The sequence below is a fragment of the Oncorhynchus mykiss genome, chromosome 18 (genome assembly GCF_057628025.1).
Source record: "Oncorhynchus mykiss isolate SJ-2025 chromosome 18, ASM5762802v1, whole genome shotgun sequence".
In the NCBI taxonomy this organism is placed as follows: domain Eukaryota; kingdom Metazoa; phylum Chordata; class Actinopteri; order Salmoniformes; family Salmonidae; genus Oncorhynchus; species Oncorhynchus mykiss.
The window spans coordinates 54817266-54837026 of NC_143039.1; the positions used below are offsets into that span (position 1 = coordinate 54817266).

General features: G+C 44.0%; 1 protein-coding gene across 2 annotated transcripts in view; it reads right to left on the bottom strand.

The window, feature by feature from the left end:
* The window catches only part of trappc9 (trafficking protein particle complex 9), a 298859-nt gene that overhangs the window by 163344 nt on the left and 115754 nt on the right, over positions 1–19761 (bottom strand). For both annotated transcript variants that reach the window (XM_036952949.2, XM_090208801.1), the window contains one exon: positions 16798–16916. In XM_036952949.2, coding sequence (XP_036808844.2) covers positions 16798–16916 — 119 coding nt within the window. The remainder of the gene's footprint in view (positions 1–16797; positions 16917–19761) is intronic.

A 19761-nucleotide genomic window follows, 5' to 3' on the forward strand; every position in this document is an offset into this window, starting at 1 on the left:
GCCACTCACGTGCACAGACTCGGACACACACACCACAGACATGGTTCCTAAACTAGGCAGATCCCTTTGCATCACATTGATTCATTGTGGATCCAAATCAAGTATTCAAAAGTGTGTGTTGCTCTCTGAGTCCATACGTGAATAGATAGTATAAATTCACCTCCAACCCAGGGTCTGTCTGAGCTATTCCTATGCATCAAAACATCCCATTGAAATGAATGCATAAGATTACACTACGCACTTAACTCACCAGAAATAGTGCGTTTCCATGGCAATGTGGATCTTCATCAACGCAGAATCCCGAGGAGCGTTTTGGTCAGATTGTTTCTAGTTTGCTTTGGTTCTCCAATGCAATAGTCTCATGTATAACTTAAAGACAAGACGTCCAGGGCAATATTCACACCTCCACTGATGGTTGTGCAGCAGTGGAGGATTTAGGAGGCGTTGTGTGTTCCATCCAGGGGTTGGAACCAAAATGCATTTCCAATCATTTCCATTAAGCAAAATAAAAGCAATATAAAGTTATGAACCGGTTCAAACCCTATAAAAAGTTGTGGTTTATGGTCGTTCCTTCCTGTTCCTTTCTTTAACCTGTGAAATCAACCGCTGTTTACATTTAGCTAATTAAAATTACTTCAATCAGCGCAGACAGAGCAGGCATGCTAGTTGTTTACATGCGTGATGGACAGACACGTGTAGCCTATGACACACAATGTGACTGACATTTTGTGGGTGGGGAGAGAGCGAGCGAGGGTTGAGGAGGAGGCTTGAAGCTCTGGGCATCTTATGACATGCATTATCTCAATTTGGTTCTCAAAATTATACCGAGGAGGAGCGACTTCCATGTAGGAACTTCAAATGTCCTTTGAGCTAGCTAGCTAACAAGATTGTGTGCCGAGCGACACCAGAATTAAAAACACATCTTACCTTTTATTAGTTAATAAATCCAACGTGAAACGTAATAACTAGGGCTTAACTAGCATTGAAAAAGTTAATCCATTCTTCTCTAGCTAATAAAAACTTGTGCCTATCTTCTGAATCACAATTGTAGTGTCAGTACAGTAGCCTATGCTTCGGAGGGGGGAGGGACAGGTAGCCTAAACATGCACACACACTGGCAAGGATTTTCAGCTTGCATGCAGACACTGGAATCATTTTGAGTGACAGAGTGAGGGTTTCGCTTAGGAACTTTGTGGCGTGTTGGAACGTAAAATAACTTAATTAACCAGTTCCCATGCTTTTTAAATAATGTTCCGGAAACATATGGATCACTTTCGTTCCAGGTTACGTTTCTGTTCCCTGAACCGGTTCCAACAGAAAAATAAATGGAAAGGGAGATGCACAACTGCATTCAACTGAAATGTGTCTTCCAGATTTAACCCAACCCCCTCTGAGGATAGCATCCTAATTGCATATAAAATGTCAGCCTATTTCCCTACATAGGCCTAGTGCACTAGTTTGTACCAGTGCCTTTTATATCCAGAATTAAAGAGGGCAAGTCAAAAGTAATGTGGAACTAACATGGATCCTTGAGGGACGCACATACAGGATTTTCCTTTTCCTGCCTGTTTCATGGCTGGGAGACAGATACACAGTGCTGTGCTGCAGGGCAGGTCAGTGTAATAACAGAAGGGGGTCGGCAGTGTGAATGTAGTGGAAAAGCAGAGCTCTCCAGTGGTGCTGGCGGGGCAGCGAGGGACAGACAGGTCGTCAGGGGAATGATGTATGGCCCTTATTCTCCTCCTATGTCTCCTGGATAAGCTGTTCCAGGAGCCGGGGACCTGGGGCCACAGCGCATGCACACGCACACACTCTCTCTTTCTCTCTCTCTCTCTCTCTCTCTCTCTCACACAGCTCAGCGAATCATCAGGACACTGCCAAAGGGGTGAGACAAAGGCCTCGGACACTTTCCACTCTATAACGGCGGATCACAGTGAGGCCAGACTGGTGGCAAGGAGTGTGTGTGCTCATGTGTGTGTAAGAAAAATAAAATAAAACTCTCCTCCAATTCTCCAGCTTTCTCTGGCTGGCTGGCTGACTGGCTGGCTGGCTGGCTGGCAGGCAGCTTGGCTCTCTCAGGGAATAAAGTACCCACATTAACAATTTGCTCTAATATTTCCACCCCCGCAACAACCATATCTTACAAGTTTAATTTCTATGACTTATCTATGAGTCCATTCCTCCGGGGGCGTGTATTATTCACAAAACAGCATTAGGATTTGAAAATTAGACACATTCACATTTTGCTCAATCTTCATAACAATGGAGTGATTTTACAATCTCAGCAATAACAATCGGCTGTTTGAGAGAACAACTTCTGAGAGGGATTCGTAATTACATTCATGGCTCGAACTCATACCTATAGAAACAGAGGAGGAAGAGAGAGTGAGAGCGCGCGAGAGAGAGAGAGAGCGAGAGAGAGAGAGCGAGGGAGCGAGAGAGTGCGCGTGAGAGAGAGCGCGCGAGAGAGCGAGAGCGAAAGAGCGAGAGAGAGAGAGCGAGAGAAAGAGCAAGGGCGAAAGAGAGCGAGAGAAAGAGAGCAAGCGAGAGAAAGAGAGCAAGCGAGCGAGAGAAAGAGAGCGAGCGAGAGAAAGAGAGCGAGCGAGCGAAAGAGAGCGAGAAAGAGAGCGAGCGAGAGAGCGAGCGAGAGAGAAAGAGGCAGAAAGAGAGAGAGAGAGAGAGACAGTAGATTCCCCTGCTCAGTCTCTACAGGGAGTCGGAGTGAAAGAAGAGAAAAGGGCTAGACGATGCAGTGTTCTGTGGACCCAGAGAGACAGGTACAACAAGCTGTGTGCCTGGGAGGGAACGAGGCCTGCCCTTTCTAGTCTCTAGTCTGTGTGAGTCACACACCACACACTCCACACCTCTGACTAAGACCACAGAGTCTTCTCATCATACTGAGCCCTGCAGGACACCACACCATCACATACTACCTCTGATACCTCTCTACCTCTTCCTCAATCTCAACCCTGTCGGTTATTCTCTCTCACCATACAACATTTTTTGTAACAGAAAATAAAAATCTGTATTTTTTTAAATTTATTGGACAGGTTCCTGTCGCATCTCCCTGTTTCTGTTTGAAAATATTTCCTACCCATATTTCCTACTGAACAGGACCCAGCTAGCATTTCCTCTGAGTAGGCTTGGACGGTATCCAGATTGTCATAGCTTCATACCGACATGGTGTCATCCCAGGATATTTAGTCATTCTGGCACTGAACACAATTGGCGCTATTCTCAATCCGAAATTTAGCAATGCTAACAACGACATGCAAAATACCATAAATAACACAAACTCATTCATAGAATCTACCCTGTAAAGACTTTTATTATACACAGATTTAAAATAGCTATTGATAACAAATGTGTATTTTGTGGTTGTTACCCAGAGACTCTTGACCATTTATTTTGGGACTGCTCTTATGTCAGAAGATTTTGGTGTGAGTAAGAAGATTTTATTTTCAAAGAAACAACTATTAATGTTAATTTGAAAGACTCTGACATTCTGTTTAATTTTGAACCAAATGATATGGACCCTGATTTAACTTTCATTGTTAACTTGTTTATCTTTCATGGAAGATTCTTTGTTCTCAAAATGAAGTGGGCAGAGGAGCAAACCCCTCTTCACATTATTTAAGATAAAATTGAAATATTATTTTTAAATGATCAGTAAAAATGTAGAAACAAAAGAGCAATATGCACCATAAAAGTATTTAACAAATGTAAAATGAATCTTGATATGTAATACCCCTGTCAGGTTTATCTACTCTTGTTTGTATATCTGTTTCTTTTGTATTTGTTGAGTTCATAATAAAAACAATTAAAATATATATTTAAAAAAAATGCAAAATACCATAGTGAATTCTAGCTAAATGCTAACGAACGCATGCAAACATTTTATACAGTCTCTTACATAAACTATTTGCAGGACAGACATCCCAGGTCAAAGTTATACAAGTAACAAAAAAATGTCACTCACAGATTGCTGCACGAACAAAACCAATATTAGATACAGCAAGGCTGTTGATCTAGGAGGGGATTCTAGATATCTAGCAACTACATGAGAAAACCAAATGCACAACTGCAGGGTATTTAGCACATTGTAGTCAGTTCACTTAATAGTTACTGTAACTAGATCACATGGTGTGTGCTGCACAACAGCGGTCTCTCGTCTTTGTGTGCTTGGAATAAGTGACCTGTAAGCTTCATAATGTAAAATAATGTGATGGGTGAAATGAAGAATGTGTTCAGCTTCATCTCTTAACGTATTTCACAAGTTGACTGCAAGTATTTATAAAAGGTACGCAGACTCAGTGTTATGACGTAGATGCAGAAGGTAAACAGCATAGTGGGTCAATTCACGCAACAACTAAGAGCTTTGACGCACGAGGCTTAACTTCTCCGCTGTTTTGGTGACCTGGCTACCACGCTGTTGTCACGCCCTGACGTTAGAGAGCCTTTTTATGTCTCTATATGGTTTGGTCAGGGTGTGATTTGGGTGGACATTCTATGTTCTGTTTTCTATGTTTTTCTATTTCTATGTTTTGGCCGGGTATGGTTCTCAATCAGGGACAGCGGTCTATCGTTGTCTCTGATTGGGAATCATACTTAGGCAGCCTTTTCCCCTTTTGTCATTGTGGGAAGTTATCTTTGTTAGTGGCACTATAGCCCTGTAAGCTTCACAGTCGTTTTGTATTGTTTATTGTTTTGTTGGCGACATTCAAATAAATTGCACCCCATTGTTTTTATTTCTACTTTGCACATTCTTCCATTGCAAATCTACCATTCCAGTGTTTTACTTGCTATATTGTATTTACTTTGCCACCATGGCCTTTTTTTGCCTTTATCTCACCTCATTTGCTCACATCGTACATAGACTTGTTTATACTGTACTATTGACTGTATGTTTGTTTTACTCCATGTGTAACTCTGTGTCGTTGTATGTGTCGAACTGCTTTGCTTTATCTTGGCCAGGTCGCAATTGTAAATGAGAACTTGTTCTCAACTTGCCTACCTGGTTAAATAAAGGTCAAATAAAAAAAAAATTAAAAAAAGAGAAATGTACGCAATGTACGCTTACCACGCTGCTCCTTGGTCCACTTCTTAAGACGTCCGAGACAGCAGTGAACAGAGTCAAGCAAACCTGTGCACGTGCAGATACTGTGTGTGACTGTGTGAGTCTTGCAGCTCGCTCATCTTAATATTTAAATATTTTATTTATTTAACTAGGTTAGTCAGTTAAGAACAAATTCTTATTTACAATCACAGCCTAGGAACAGTGGGTTAACTGCCTTGTTCAGGGGCAGAACGACAGATTTTTACCTTGTCAGCTCGGAGGTTCGATCTAGCAACCTTTCGGTTACTGGCCCAACGTTCTAACCGCTAGTCTACCTGTCGCCCCTAATATCTGCCGTCCTGCTCATGGCAACGTCAAAGCATCAACAAATATCCTAATTTGTTTTTTAAAAAGTCAAAAGAAATAGTTTCAACGGTATTGAAAAACCATCCCGTAGCCATTTCCAAATACCGGGAAAACAGTATATACGCCAAGCCTACCTGTAAGGTGTCCATCCCACTAGCGGGGCTGGAGTACAGCTGGCAGCGCTTAGATGAAAGTGAATTAGTGTTAAGGGGAATAGATTAGAGGAATAAAGCTGTTGACACACTGCTTCTGATGCCACCTGATTGCTCAACCGTCATCAACATAATTATTCTCTCTCTCAAATTCATAGCCAACCAACTTTCACCAAGCTAACCAAATGTCAAACACTGCCAAGTGCAGAAGCTGTGAAATCCATTCAATCTACAGGAGTAGCAGGGTCGGACTGCGTACAAAAGAAACAGCAACCCTGAGAAGTATACCTAATTCCAGTGATCTGACCCTGGTCACATTTCACAACATCTCTGTCAGAGAGAGAGCGAGAGAGAAGAGCAGGGGACTTGGCCATTAACTGCTAGTCAGCTAGGTAAGCACTTCATTGTGAGAAATGGCCTTCCAAGAGGAACTATATAATGATTAAGTTCGGCATTGCCTCAGAATGCTCACAAAGGTTATCAACGCTATCACATGAATAGCCATAGGGAAGAATATAGAGAGATATCATTGGATCACTGGAAATAACACCAGTGGCTGTTGAAACCTGGTAAAGGGAGACTGAGAATATTGTGTGAAGTTTGGTACGGACATGCTCATTAAAATCACTGCTTTATTCGCCATGAAAGGTTGCATCTCCCTATTAGTCGGAGGGTGAGTGTGTGTGTGTGTGTGTGTGTATGTGAAGAAGAATGGTGAGATGTACTCTGTCTGCATATGTATCCACAAAGGACAACAGATTGAGCACGTAACTTATCCATTTCTCTCAGAACATTCAACTGTGGAGGGACAAACACAAACAGCATCATCGACATGTTTACAGTTGTTCTATAAAGCCTCCAGACTACAGGAAGACTAATGTGCATAATGAGAAAGGTACACAGATTCCCAGTACAAATAAAACACCAAAAAAATGTAATTGAACTGAAGAGGGGAAGCTATTTATTTCAAACATAGTTCCACGTTTGAATTTTAAATTCAAATCACCTCCTGAATTGAGTGACACTGAACACAAAAACGATCTTGATGGTGACATTTTGGAAAGCAATGACGCAGGCTGTAGGCCTATGGGGTGTGTATGGATAGTGTGTGATTCAGGCATGAATGGTTCTGGTAGCAAGTTTATTTAGACTTTGGCTGTGTTTACACAGGCAGCCCAATTTCGGATGGGTGGGGAGAGGGGGGGTGGAAAGGTCGGATGGGGGGGAGAGGGGAGGTGGAGAGGTCGGATGGGGGGGGGAGGGGAGGTGGAGAGGTCGGATGGGGGGGAGAGGGGAGGTGGAGAGGTCGGATGGGGGGAGAGGGGAGGTGGAGAAGTCGGATGGGGGGAGAGGGGAGGTGGAGAGGTCGGATGGGGGGGAGAGAGGAGGTCGGATGGGGGGACAGGGGAGGTGAGGAGGTCAGATGGGGGGGACAGGGGAGGTGAGGAGGTCAGATGGGGGGGACAGGGGAGGTGAGGAGGTCAGATGGGGGGGGACAGGGGAGGTGAGGAGGTCAGATGGGGGGGACAGGGGAGGTGAGGAGGTCAGATGGGGGGACAGGGGAGGTGAGGAGGTCAGATGGGGGGGGACAGGGGAGGTGAGGAGGTCAGATGGGGGGGAGAGGGGAGGTGGAGAAGTCGGATGGGGGAGAGGGGAGGTGGAGAAGTCGGATGGGGGGAGAGGGGAGGTGGAGAAGTCGGATGGGGGGAGAGGGGAGGTGGAGAGGTCGGATGGGGGGGAGAGAGGAGGTCGGATGGGGGGACAGGGGAGGTGAGGAGGTCAGATGGGGGGGGACAGGGGAGGTGAGGAGGTCAGATGGGGGGACAGGGGAGGTGAGGAGGTCAGATGGGGGGGGACAGGGGAGGTGAGGAGGTCAGATGGGGGGGGGGACAGGGGAGGTGAGGAGGTCAGATAGGGGGGACAGGGGAGGTGAGGAGGTCAGATGGGGGGGGACAGGGGAGGTGAGGAGGTCAGATGGGGGGGACAGGGGAGGTGGGAAGGTCAGATGGGGAGACAGGGGAGGTGGGAAGGTCAGAAGGGGAGACAGTGTAGGTGGGAAGGTCAGATGGGGGGACAGGGGAGGTGAGAAGGTCAGGTGGGGAGACAGGGGAGGCGAGAAGGTTGGCCTTCTCAGGATATATGAGATGTATTAGAGTTGATCCACAGGAGAGCAGCAGTAGAACACCACACCTCCTGAGCCCACTGTCAATTACACCACACTTCCTGAGCCCACTGTCAATTACACCACACCTCCTGAGCCCACTGTCAATTACACCACACTTCAAAAAGGCTGCTGGCTGATGACTCAGCACTGCTGTGGGTCTGTGTGTGTGTAGGGGTCTCTAGAGTATAGAGGTCAACTAAAAACATAAAAACAGGTACAGTCGCTAGCTCTACTTGTTCAAACACCATAAGAAAATAATGACAATGTCAGTTCTTCCTAAAAACATTGATTTCCATGTACCTTCTCTGTAGCTTGTTAAAGCATTTATGTGATTCTGTAGATCAGATCAGTTTCTGATGCAGACAAGTTGTTGTAAATTAAACATGAGACTCGGCCTGGAGGAGGAAAATATCTCCTATCGCCCATCTCACATCGGCATCCATATTTCATATGGAACATAGACCTACTTGAGCTGTTTGATCAGAATGCATCTCTATTACTTTGGAGAAAACAATGGTATCTAATGCAGAGATAACTGTGTTGTAGGAGTATTTCTTAGCAGTCTTAAGACATGATCGTAATACAACAATGATCGTGATCAGAATGGCAAAACAAATGCACAAACCACTTCCTGTTCCCCTTTGATTGTTTTTGTTGTGTGTTTTTTTCCACGGATGCCACAGTACGCTCTCTCAAAGAGTTACTGTAGCTAGGCCTAATGGTAAACAACAAAACACCGAGAACAAATGCTTTTTCCATTCCAGAGTTTCACACTTGTGCAGGCAGACAGCAGTTATTAATATCCCCATCAGTAGGCTGGGTCTGAATGTGTTCGCAGAGCTGATCTCACATCAGCACCAGGAATATCCCCATCAGTAGGCTGGGTCTGAATGTGTTCGCAGAGCTGATCTCACATCAGCACCAGGAATATCCCCATCAGTAGGCTGGGTCTGAATGTGTTCGCAGAGCTGATCTCACATCAGCACCAGGAATATCCCCACCAGTAGGCTGGGTCTGAATGTGTTCGCAGAGCTGATCTCACATCAGCACCAGGACTATCCCCATCAGTAGGCTGGGTCTGAATGTGTTCGCAGAGCTGATCTCACATCAGCACCAGGAAGAGAGGATGGGAAAGGAGGTGGGGGGGGGGAATGGGGGGGGAGAGTGGAGAGGGCTAAAAATAGCAACCAGCCGCCTGGCTGGCTTCATCTCCCCTGGATTACATTATCCCCTAACCTCCGTCCCCTGCTCTGCTCTGTTCTTACTGTAACTATACTTCTGTGGCAGCGAGCCACCTCTACTGCCTAGTCTGAGGATGACAAAACTGGTCTCTCGCTCCCTCTCAGGAGAAACTCTCACCCTCTCGCTCCTAGAAGCTCTTTCCCGCTCAATCTCTCTCTGCCTCCTTCTCTCTCATTCTCTCAATACGGGCAAGGGAAGGCCACCCTCTTTCATTAAGAAAATGCTCACATAGGACTTTGAGAGAGAAGCGAGGGTACAGGGGAGGTGGAGAGAGGATTAATCAATTCATGGGAAGGTAAAGTTTCTGCCAAGATAATTAGAATGGAAGTAGAGGAGGGGATGTAACATTTTTAATATCTTAGTCTTTATGGCTGTAAGGTTTGCCATCACTTGCATTGTGCGGTGTAGGTTTGTTTATCTGTGGTTTTCAATATGTGATCATAAATGACTATACCACCACAGAACTCTATTCATTGAGTTCAATGGTTATTTATCAGGGATGTAAACTGCTGAGGGGCCAAAAAGGTGACACTTTTGTGTTGCACTGAGATATGCAAAAAAATAAATAAATCCCTGCTAGTGGGAAATGCAGGTTTAACTAATTAAACAAAGAATATGATCTATATGATCAGTCTCTGTGTGTAAAATAAAGTGGTTCATGTGAACCTAACGTACAGCTAAAAAATGTAATGTATTTGTTGCCTAGACTTTACTGCGATGACACTCAAGACGAGAAAAAAAAACAATATACTAATATTGCTGTTAGCCATGACAGCCTTTATAATATAATGCTTGTGACCACACACACACAGAAATATTGCCCTTGGGAAAAAAACATCTTAAAAGTAGAAATAGAATGAAACAAACAGGCATTATAGTGACCACTATAATGGCTACATGTGTGCAAAAATAACATCAACTGAGTAAAAAAAATGTAACAATCCCCCCCTCACTCATACAAAAGTGTTACTGTCAAGTTCAACACAACAAAAACAATATCTTTGGGCTACAGTGCACATTATTACATTGTACACTTTCTGCCTGTGGACATCTGTTCTACAATGTACCAGCAGAGCATGATACCCTTTGTTGGCCTAATTGATCTCTTTCAGGCAGAGAGTATACCTGGCATAACCCCTTTTTATCCACTGTATAGAAAGAGGGAAAGTGTGTGGTGTTCCTTTCACCTCTATAGAGGCATCCAGCTTAAGCCAGAACCAGGTACAGCTACACTTCATCCCCGAATCCACTTGTTTAACAAGCAACGCCTCCTTTTCACCTAATTCTCTCATTCTGAAAATGAACCACATACTGTAGAGGGAAAACATTAGTTCACAGATAGTAGTTAGTTCGTTAGCTAGTTAACATTTCACATAGTTTGCCAGGGTCCAGTAAGCAACTCAAATAACTTGAAGAATGGCAAAGAGTCGTATACCAGTTAATACTATAGTGAATTAGTTAGGTTGCTAACGTTAGCTCATCTGATGCGGTAACGTTAACTAGCTAGCTGTCTGACTTTATTAGCCAGCTAATTTTCAAACAATAAACTCAATTATTTGATCAGCTAAGTAGGCTAATGTTGCTCAAGATTTCACGGAGCTAACGGAGAATTTGATCCAGCTACTATAGCAAGATACTAAATGCTAACAATACTTGGTCCACCACACTTTCTCCCTCACCTCAAACTTCCCAAATGCCAGTTGTTTTTCAGTTACAGCTCATGAAGTACGTTTCATCACCTTCTCAGCCCCGTCTCCGTGGTCAGGCTTCTCACCTACCTCTTCGTTATTGTTCAGGGACGCGCTGCTGTAACTGGCAAACTGCCTTTACACTCTCTGCTGTCTTTCCAGAGCGCGTGCTGATTCTGTAACTGGCAAACTCCCTTTGCACCCTACTGCTGTCTTTCCAGAGCGCGTGCTGATTCTGTAACTGGCAAACTCCCTTTGCACCCTACTGCTGTCTTTCCAGAGCGCGTGCTGATTCTGTAACTGGCAAACTGCCTTTACACCCTACTGCTGTCTTTCCAGAGCGTGTGCTGATTCTGTAACTGGCAAACTGCCTTTACACCCTACTGCTGTCTTTCCAGAGCGCGTGCTGATTCTGTAACTGGCAAACTGCCTTTACACTCTCTGCTGTCTTTCCAGAGCGCGCGCTGATTCTGTAACTAGCAAACTGCCTTTGCACTCTCTGCTGTCTTTCCAGAGCGAGCGCTGATGCTGTAACTAGCAAACTGGTTGTCTCTTCTCTCTTCAGTCGCGTGCTGCATTCTGTTGTTATGTGAACGATTGGCTGAGCCTTGGATACAGCCAGTATTGCTCCAAACGTGCATCACTCGTTCACTTACAGCCAGTAGTGATCCAAAGCTCAGTGACCCCCCCCCCCCCCCCAAAAAAACCTTTCTCATCGGATCTGCACGATTCACGTCGGTCACCTATTTTGGATTCAAAATGGGCAAATTTTGCTGAAAGATTACTAATTTACACCCCTGATAAAGACCAGCGGGCTTATTACTTTATTCAGGCCTGTCCCTCAAACCATTCTCTCACCTACATCACCATACAATGGAGTTGTCCTTTTCACACACTAATCTCTTCCTGTACTGCCTGAGTCCCAACCTTGTACAGGTAGGAAAGACAGTAGAGATGCTACACAGCAACACTGTCGCACAAACATACGCAAACACAAACAAACAAACACAAATATGCATACCACACACAAACACTATGAACCACAGCAAGACCTCTGGGAAAAGACAGAGTGAAAATAGACAGGAAGAAAGGCAGAGCGGGGATAGTCCATTAATTGATTGCAAATGTGCAAATCGCTTGCGAACAGAATGGTATTTGAAAAGTGAGACTTCCTTCAACATGAGATGGTCCTTCCCCCTGACAGTCGACACATTTCTGAAAACATGTAGAAATTATTGTCGACGGATTACAGAACAGCCTTAATTTATGATATCTTATTTCCTGGGAATCGCTGAGAATATTATGCATGGAAATGCCTGGCATTTCCAGGCAGGCTGTTTTGTGTAGCTAACCACTGTAACAAATGCAGAGGCACAGAGTAGACATATCATAATGACAAGGAATAGAAAAGTTCACCAGGTGGCTCAGAGGGAAATATCACTGGTTCCTATTGGACAGGCAGTCTGATCAGCATGGAGACGAAGGTAAGCTAAAACACACACAATAATATTTTGAAGATAAATACACAACTCAGAGGATGAGAGGACGAGAGTACTAAACTAAATAGAGTACTAAACTAAATAGAGTACTAATGGCCAATAGGGAATTGTCAATGTAAATAGTTGGTCTTCAGTTCAACAGCTGTTTAGAATCTGTGGAATGTCAGTCCTGAACTCAGAGCTACATGTGCTACGGTCTGTACATTGAGTCAGGAGCAGGGTACTTGTTATTTGGCCATTGGCCCAGTTGTACTGCAAGGACTTCTGATTGGTCAACCCTAAGCTAGGGTAGGCGGTTATAAATGGCATCCTGTTTCTTTGTTCTGTGGAGAAAAGCTGAGGACAGGGGAGACTGAACATCTACCTCCCAGCATAACATCTATGATTTGTCCTCTTTGAATAAACCTATTTGTCACCCCCTGATTTGCTTTGGAGTTTTTTGTTATTTAAGAATAACATCAATTGCCAACACGCACACAAAAAGGTAGATGAAGGTAAAACTAAATATAATCTATGAAGTATAACTACAGTGTGAAAAACAGTTGGTTGACCCAATCTGTGCACACAAGGCATTTCAGCTGCATACAGTATGAATGGGATGTGTCCTTATAAAATCATGGCTTTTAATAGAACGTACATTTACTTTGAGCAAAAACGGACAGAAAAGGCAGTCCATGTAGGTTTTAGTTGTTGTTTTCAGTGAGGAATAGTGGGCAGTCCATGTAGGTTTTAGTTGTTGTTTTCAGTGAGGAATAGTGGGCAGTCCATGTAGGTTTTAGTTGCTGTTTTCAGTGAGTAATAGTGGGCAGTCCATGTAGGTTTTAGTTGTTGTTTTCAGTGAGGAATAGTGGGCAGTCCATGTAGGTTTTAGTTGTTGTTTTCAGTGAGGAATAGTGGGCAGTCCATGTAGGTTTTAGTTGTTGTTTTCAGTGAGGAATAGTGGGCAGTCCATGTAGGTTTTAGTTGTTGTTTTCAGTGAGGAATAGTGGGCAGTCCATGTAGGTTTTAGTTGTTGTTTTCAGTGAGGAAAAGTGGGCAGTCCATGTAGGTTTTAGTTGTTGTTTTCAGTGAGGAATAGTGGGCAGTCCATGTAGGTTTTAGTTGTTGTTTTCAGTGAGGAATAGTGGGCAGTCCATGTAGGTTTTAGTTGTTGTTTTCAGTGAGGAATCGTGGGCAGTCCATGTAGGTTTTAGTTGTTGTTTTCAGTGAGGAATAGTGGGCAGTCCATGTAGGTTTTAGTTGTTGTTTTCAGTGAGGAATCGTGGGCAGACACCATGTAGGTTTTAGTTGTTGTTTTCAGTGAGGAATAGTGGGCAGTCCATGTAGGTTTTAGTTGTTGTTTTCAGTGAGGAATAGTGGGCAGTCCATGTAGGTTTTAGTTGTTGTTTTCAGTGAGGAATAGTGGGCAGTCCATGTAGGTTTTAGTTGTTGTTTTCAGTGAGGAATAGTGGGCAGTCCATGTAGGTTTTAGTTGTTGTTTTCAGTGAGGAATAGTGGGCAGTCCATGTAGGTTTTAGTTGTTGTTTTCAGTGAGGAATAGTGGGCAGACACTATGTAGGTTTTAGTTGTTGTTTTCAGTGAGGAAAAGTGGGCAGTCCATGTAGGTTTTAGTTGCTGTTTTCAGTGAGGAATCGTGGGCAGACACCATGTAGGTTTTAGTTGTTGTTTTCAGTGAGGAATCGTGGGCAGACACCATGTAGGTTTTAGTTGTTGTTTTCAGTGAGGAATAGTGGGCAGTCCATGTAGGTTTTAGTTGTTGTTTTCAGTGAGGAATAGTGGGCAGACACCATGTAGGTTTTAGTTGTTGTTTTCAGTGAGGAATCGTGGGCAGACACCATGTAGGTTTTAGTTGTTGTTTTCAGTGAGGAATCGTGGGCAGACACCATGTAGGTTTTAGTTGTTGTTTTCAGTGAGGAATAGTGGGCAGACACCATGTAGGTTTTAGTTGTTGTTTTCAGTGAGGAATCGTGGGCAGACACCATGTAGGTTTTAGTTGTTGTTTTCAGTGAGGAATAGTGGGCAGACACCATGTAGGTTTTAGTTGTTGTTTTCAGTGAGGAATAGTGGGCAGTCCATGTAGGTTTTAGTTGTTGTTTTCAGTGAGGAATAGTGGGCAGACACCATGTAGGTTTTAGTTGTTGTTTTCAGTGAGGAATAGTGGGCAGTCCATGTAGGTTTTAGTTGTTGTTTTCAGTGAGGAATAGTGGGCAGACACCATGTAGGTTTTAGTTGTTGTTTTCAGTGAGGAATCGTGGGCAGTCCATGTAGGTTTTAGTTGTTGTTTTCAGTGAAGAATAGTGGGCAGACACCATGTAGGTTTTAGTTGTTGTTTTCAGTGAGGAATAGTGGGCAGACACCATGTAGGTTTTAGTTGTTGTTTTCAGTGAGGAATCGTGGGCAGTCCATGTAGGTTTTAGTTGTTGTTTTCAGTGAGGAATAGTGGGCAGTCCATGTAGGTTTTAGTTGTTGTTTTCAGTGAGGAATAGTGGGCAGACACCATGTAGGTTTTAGTTGTTGTTTTCAGTGAGGAATAGTGGGCAGTCCATGTAGGTTTTAGTTGTTGTTTTCAGTGAGGAATAGTGGGCAGTCCATGTAGGTTTTAGTTGTTGTTTTCAGTGAGGAATAGTGGGCAGTCCATGTAGGTTTTAGTTGTTGTTTTCAGTGAGGAATAGTGGGCAGACACCATGTAGGTTTTAGTTGTTGTTTTCAGTGAGGAATAGTGGGCAGTCCATGTAGGTTTTAGTTGTTGTTTTCAGTGAGGAATAGTGGGCAGTCCATGTAGGTTTTAGTTGTTGTTTTCAGTGAGGAATAGTGGGCAGACACCATGTAGGTTTTAGTTGTTGTTTTCAGTGAGGAATCGTGGGCAGACACTATGTAGGTTTTAGTTGTTGTTTTCAGTGAGGAATAGTGGGCAGACACCATGCCATGAGTGATATTATGCCTGACCTTAAACCACTAGACCAGCTAAGAACAAATCTACAGTGTGAGTCTATATTTTATATTTGAGATTCTTCACAGTAGCCACCCTTTGCCTTGATGACAGCTTTGCACACTCTTGGTATTCTCTCAACCAGCTTCACTTGGAATGCTTTTCCAACCGTCTCGTAGGAGTTCCCAAATATGCTGAGCATTTGTTGTTGATTTTCCTTCACTCTGCGGTCCAACTCATCCCAAACCATCTCAATTGGGTTGAGGTTGGGAAATTGTGGAGGCCAGGTCATCTGATGCAGCACGCCATCACTCTACTTCATGGTCAAATAGCCCTTGAATTCTAAATAAATCACAGTGTGTCACCAGCAAATGTAGAAAAAGTACAAATAAAGAAAAACCCTGGAATGAGTAGGTGTCTAAACTTTTGACTGGTACTATAAACACTCAAACACAGGTAGGAAGATGCAAATAACACCTTATCCATATTTGATGTCCGTTATCCGGAATGCCCGCTCCCACAAATGGATGCAAGGTGAACACGCACACACAGGGCTACATAATGGCAGAGTTACCACACGATGTGTAATTGGCCAGTCCTGGGATTACCTCTGCAGCTAAACTGTCAAAACAACCTAATCTGCACTGAGACGCTGAGCTGCCTGTATGTCATGCTCTACTCTGTTCTTAACAAGCTCAACCAGCCGACTAATGGAACGGACAGCTTCATATTTACAGTGGAGAGTTGGAGGGCAACATAAGGGAATTAAGAATGACATTCTTCCACCTGTATAGATTCTATATATGTAATGGGTTCTGTCAGGCGTTTTCAAAGTCTGAGACAGTGTTGTAATATAAATTGCTGTAATTTAATTTATTTGATTTGCCACGCACAATTTTAGGAGTTGAGAAATGAACGTGGTATCACTGGAATGCTGGGAGAACCCTCTTTTAAAAGAATAAATCCATCAACACTGCTATTAAAGACACATTTTCCCTGGGATTGATTCTTTGTTTTGTTCATTTGGTTGAATTGTCTTTTATTATTGCTGTTCCGTTCTTATTTACAAGTTGCTCGGTCTGTGTATTGGAACACGTTTTAGTGTTGTATGTAATGTGCCTGTTTGGTTCTGAAAACAACAACAAAAATGAAATGAAAAAGCTAGAAACAGGCCTAACACTTATTCAGTAGCAGAGAACTGAATACAGTTGGACTTCTCTTTCCTTTCACCCCGTCTCCCTCTGTGTGCCTTCGTCCCCCTCTGTGTGCCTTCGTCCCCCTCTGTGTGCCTTCGTCCCCCTCTGTGTGCCTTCGTCCCCCTCTGTGTGCCTTCGTCCCCCTCTGTGTGCCTTCGTCCCCCTCTGTGTGCCTTCTTTTCTACGTGTGAAAAGCTGCAGTCTGTCTGTCTTTCTGTCCGTCTGTCCTCAGCTCCCCCTCTGCTTTTTAAACAAACAGTCACACCCACCCTTATTACCCCCAACATGATAGGCTCATTATTTATCTGCAGCATCAGAAAATGGGTTGGAAGACAGACAGCAATACGAGGAGGGAAATAAAACAAACTTCGGAAGCCATGAAATTCAAATGAGTGAAGTGTCACGGAAATGATTCATTAGAGAAATGTTCCTGCTGCAATCTCACTGTGGTAATAAAGGAGAACATTGTTTAGAGAAAATAGGGGAGGAAAGGTGTCAGTCCTACCTTGACGTGGTTGTAGTCTGTCTTGCTGGACTCGCTGCCCAGGGGCTTGGTCTCGGCCCGGGGTTTGAGGACTTGTCTCAGGGGGCTGGAGATGGGAAGGCCTGTCACACTGATGCCATCTGGAACAGCAGCAGAGACAATCAGCCAGTCAGAAGACACACGGCGAAAGTAACGCCAGACATCATTTCATTTAACTACATTGACAGTCGTTTAAACTCACATAAGCATAAAAACATATTGGGGTGAGAGTTTCCCTGAACCCAAAGTTTTCCCTAGTCAAGTCAGGAGCAAATCATCTCTCTTCTTCAAAAACGAGGACATGATATTTTAAATACATTTTGTAAGCAGAATATGAAACAGTAGCTAAAGACCCATCTTTCTTTTTTAACGCAGAGTTCAGAGCTGTAAACAACACAATCCTCCACAGAGCTTCAGAGGAGCATCAAACAGCCAGATCTGCTTCCTGTATTGATGGCAACTGAAGGGGTTACTATTTTCAGCTAGCTACGCTACAGAATACCCCACGGTGTGACGTAGGCACTGAGCACCCAGTCTCTCTGACGTCAGTGGAAAAATCTCTGTCTCCTGAGGGAATCACTGGGCTAGCTGCTGCAAAGATCTGGGCCACAACACACACACACTCGCCTTACACACGCAATTACGAACGCGCCAACGAACACACACATACACACACACAAAGGAGAACGACGTGGTAGGAATAACAGTTCAAACCGTTCGAGCCCGCCTGCTCTGACTCCATATTCCTCTTTGATACAAAGCTTTCCAACACATTCTACTGACATGGATGGCATGTCCACATTCAGAAATCAGTAGGACTGCTGTTCTCAGATCAGTTTAGCCTTTTAGACCATAATGAATGAGATTACATGGACGGGGGGCACCTGATCCTAGATCATAACTACTATGAGATGCTTTGTGAATATGAGCCCAGAAACACTAGAGCTGGCACAGTGTCAGTCAGCATTGTGTCTTTCTCATGCTCCATATCCTACTCACAGAAAGAGATGATATATGCATCCGGACAGAATGAGGAGAGGGAAAGAGGAAGAGAGAACACTGATAAACAGTCTCTCCATTGACTAGAGCTTCCATAAAGGCCTGTTTCAGCCTGTTTCCAGACACGCATACATCTTCATGTCTGATCCTGACAGAGAGAGATGGAAATAAAGAGACAAACAGAGAGAGAGAGAGAGAGAGACAGCGAGAGAGAGTGAGTAACGGGGGGAGAGATTGACGACGACGTCGCACATCCTCATCTCTCTTTTCTTGCCATCACTCTCCATCTATCCCTGCCTCTTTCTTCCACCGTCTCTCTCTCAAACTCTCTCTCCATTCGGCCTAGCGGGAGAGTCTGACACTAAAATATAAATCACTACAGATTATATTACTGACAGTGAATTGATCTAATACACAATGACACACTGAAAATCATCAACAAAGTCGTCTGCAACGCCGCCTCTCCTCTCCACACACACTTCTGCTTTTCAAAGAAGAGGCAAAGCTGTTCTAGTAAAAAGGGGGCCTATGACTGACTGCATTGTAAACAGAAACCCTTCTTCAATGTCCTGTTGAGGGGAGAGGAACATAAAGGCTGTAAAATACAAATCAACAAAGTCCCGTTCTGTTCCGTGGAGAGAGAGAGAGACAACACCTGGGCAGAGAGGTAGAATCTGGGAGCAGCTCGCACAGGACCTTTGACCCCTCATTAACATACATTAGTTTAGTTGAAGAATCACAGATAGGCCATTTCCGCCCTACACAACGAGAGAGAGAGAGAGAGAGAGAGAGAGAGAGCGAGAGAAAGAGTACTCACAAGGCGTCAAAGCTGGAGTAGGAATCACAATTCCTTGGTATTATTTTATGAGCTAAATGACTCAAAAGTAGCCCAGGTGAGACTGACAGATAACGAGAGACAGAGAAAATAAACACGAATAAATTATAGTGGCTCTTTTCAAAAGCCCACACTTTCTGCTGTCATTATTACAACATCAAACATCCAAATTACAAGCAGGCAAGAGGTTCTTTCAGATGGAAGGAGAGCAGTAGAGGGAGAAAGGGAGAGAGATGAGTAGAGGCCGAGAGAAAGAGATGGAGAGTGAGGGAGAGAGAGAGAGAGAGAGAGAGAGAGAGAATAACAGCAAGAGAGAAATCAGAGAGAAAGAGAGATGAGGAAGCAGCAGAGGGAGAGAGATGATAAGAGGGAATGAAAGTGAGATAATGTAGGATCTGAACAAATTATTGCTATCATTACTCACAGCCATTTGAGTCATACTAAATTCAGCATTACAGACAGAACCACATCATCCAGACAGAGCAAATAAAGATGTTATTTTACTATCAATCCCTCATAGATGGTCCTAATCACATTTATCTTGCCAGCTGACAAAGTGAACAATATGTCTTCCATCGTACATCATACCATCATTTTACATCTATGAATGCTTATGTACGGCTTACTAATGTGTTATGTATGGATAATGACTGTTAAAGACATGCTTGGGTACTTGGCGACTAAAAGCAGGGGCGCAACTTTGGTTTGTGAAGTGGGGGGGACCTACTTTTTATTATTTATTGTTTTATCCAGTTGGATAAAACTGAACTAACTCAACTAAATGACTATCGCCCCGTAGAGCTCACTTCTGTCATCATGAAGTGCTTTGAGAGACTAGTACCATCAAAACTCATTAAGCTTGAGTCCCTGGGTCTTGACCCCACACTGTGCAACTGGGTCCTGGACTTCCTGACGGGCCTCCCCCAGGTGGTGAAGGTAGGAAACAACATCTCCACCCCGCTGATCCTCAACACTGGGGCCCCACAAGGCTGCATTCTCAGCCCTCTCCTGTACTCCCTGTTCACCCACGACTATGTGGCCATGCACGCCTTCAACTCAATCATCAAGTTTGCAGACGACAACAGTGGTAGGCTTGATTACCAACAACAAGA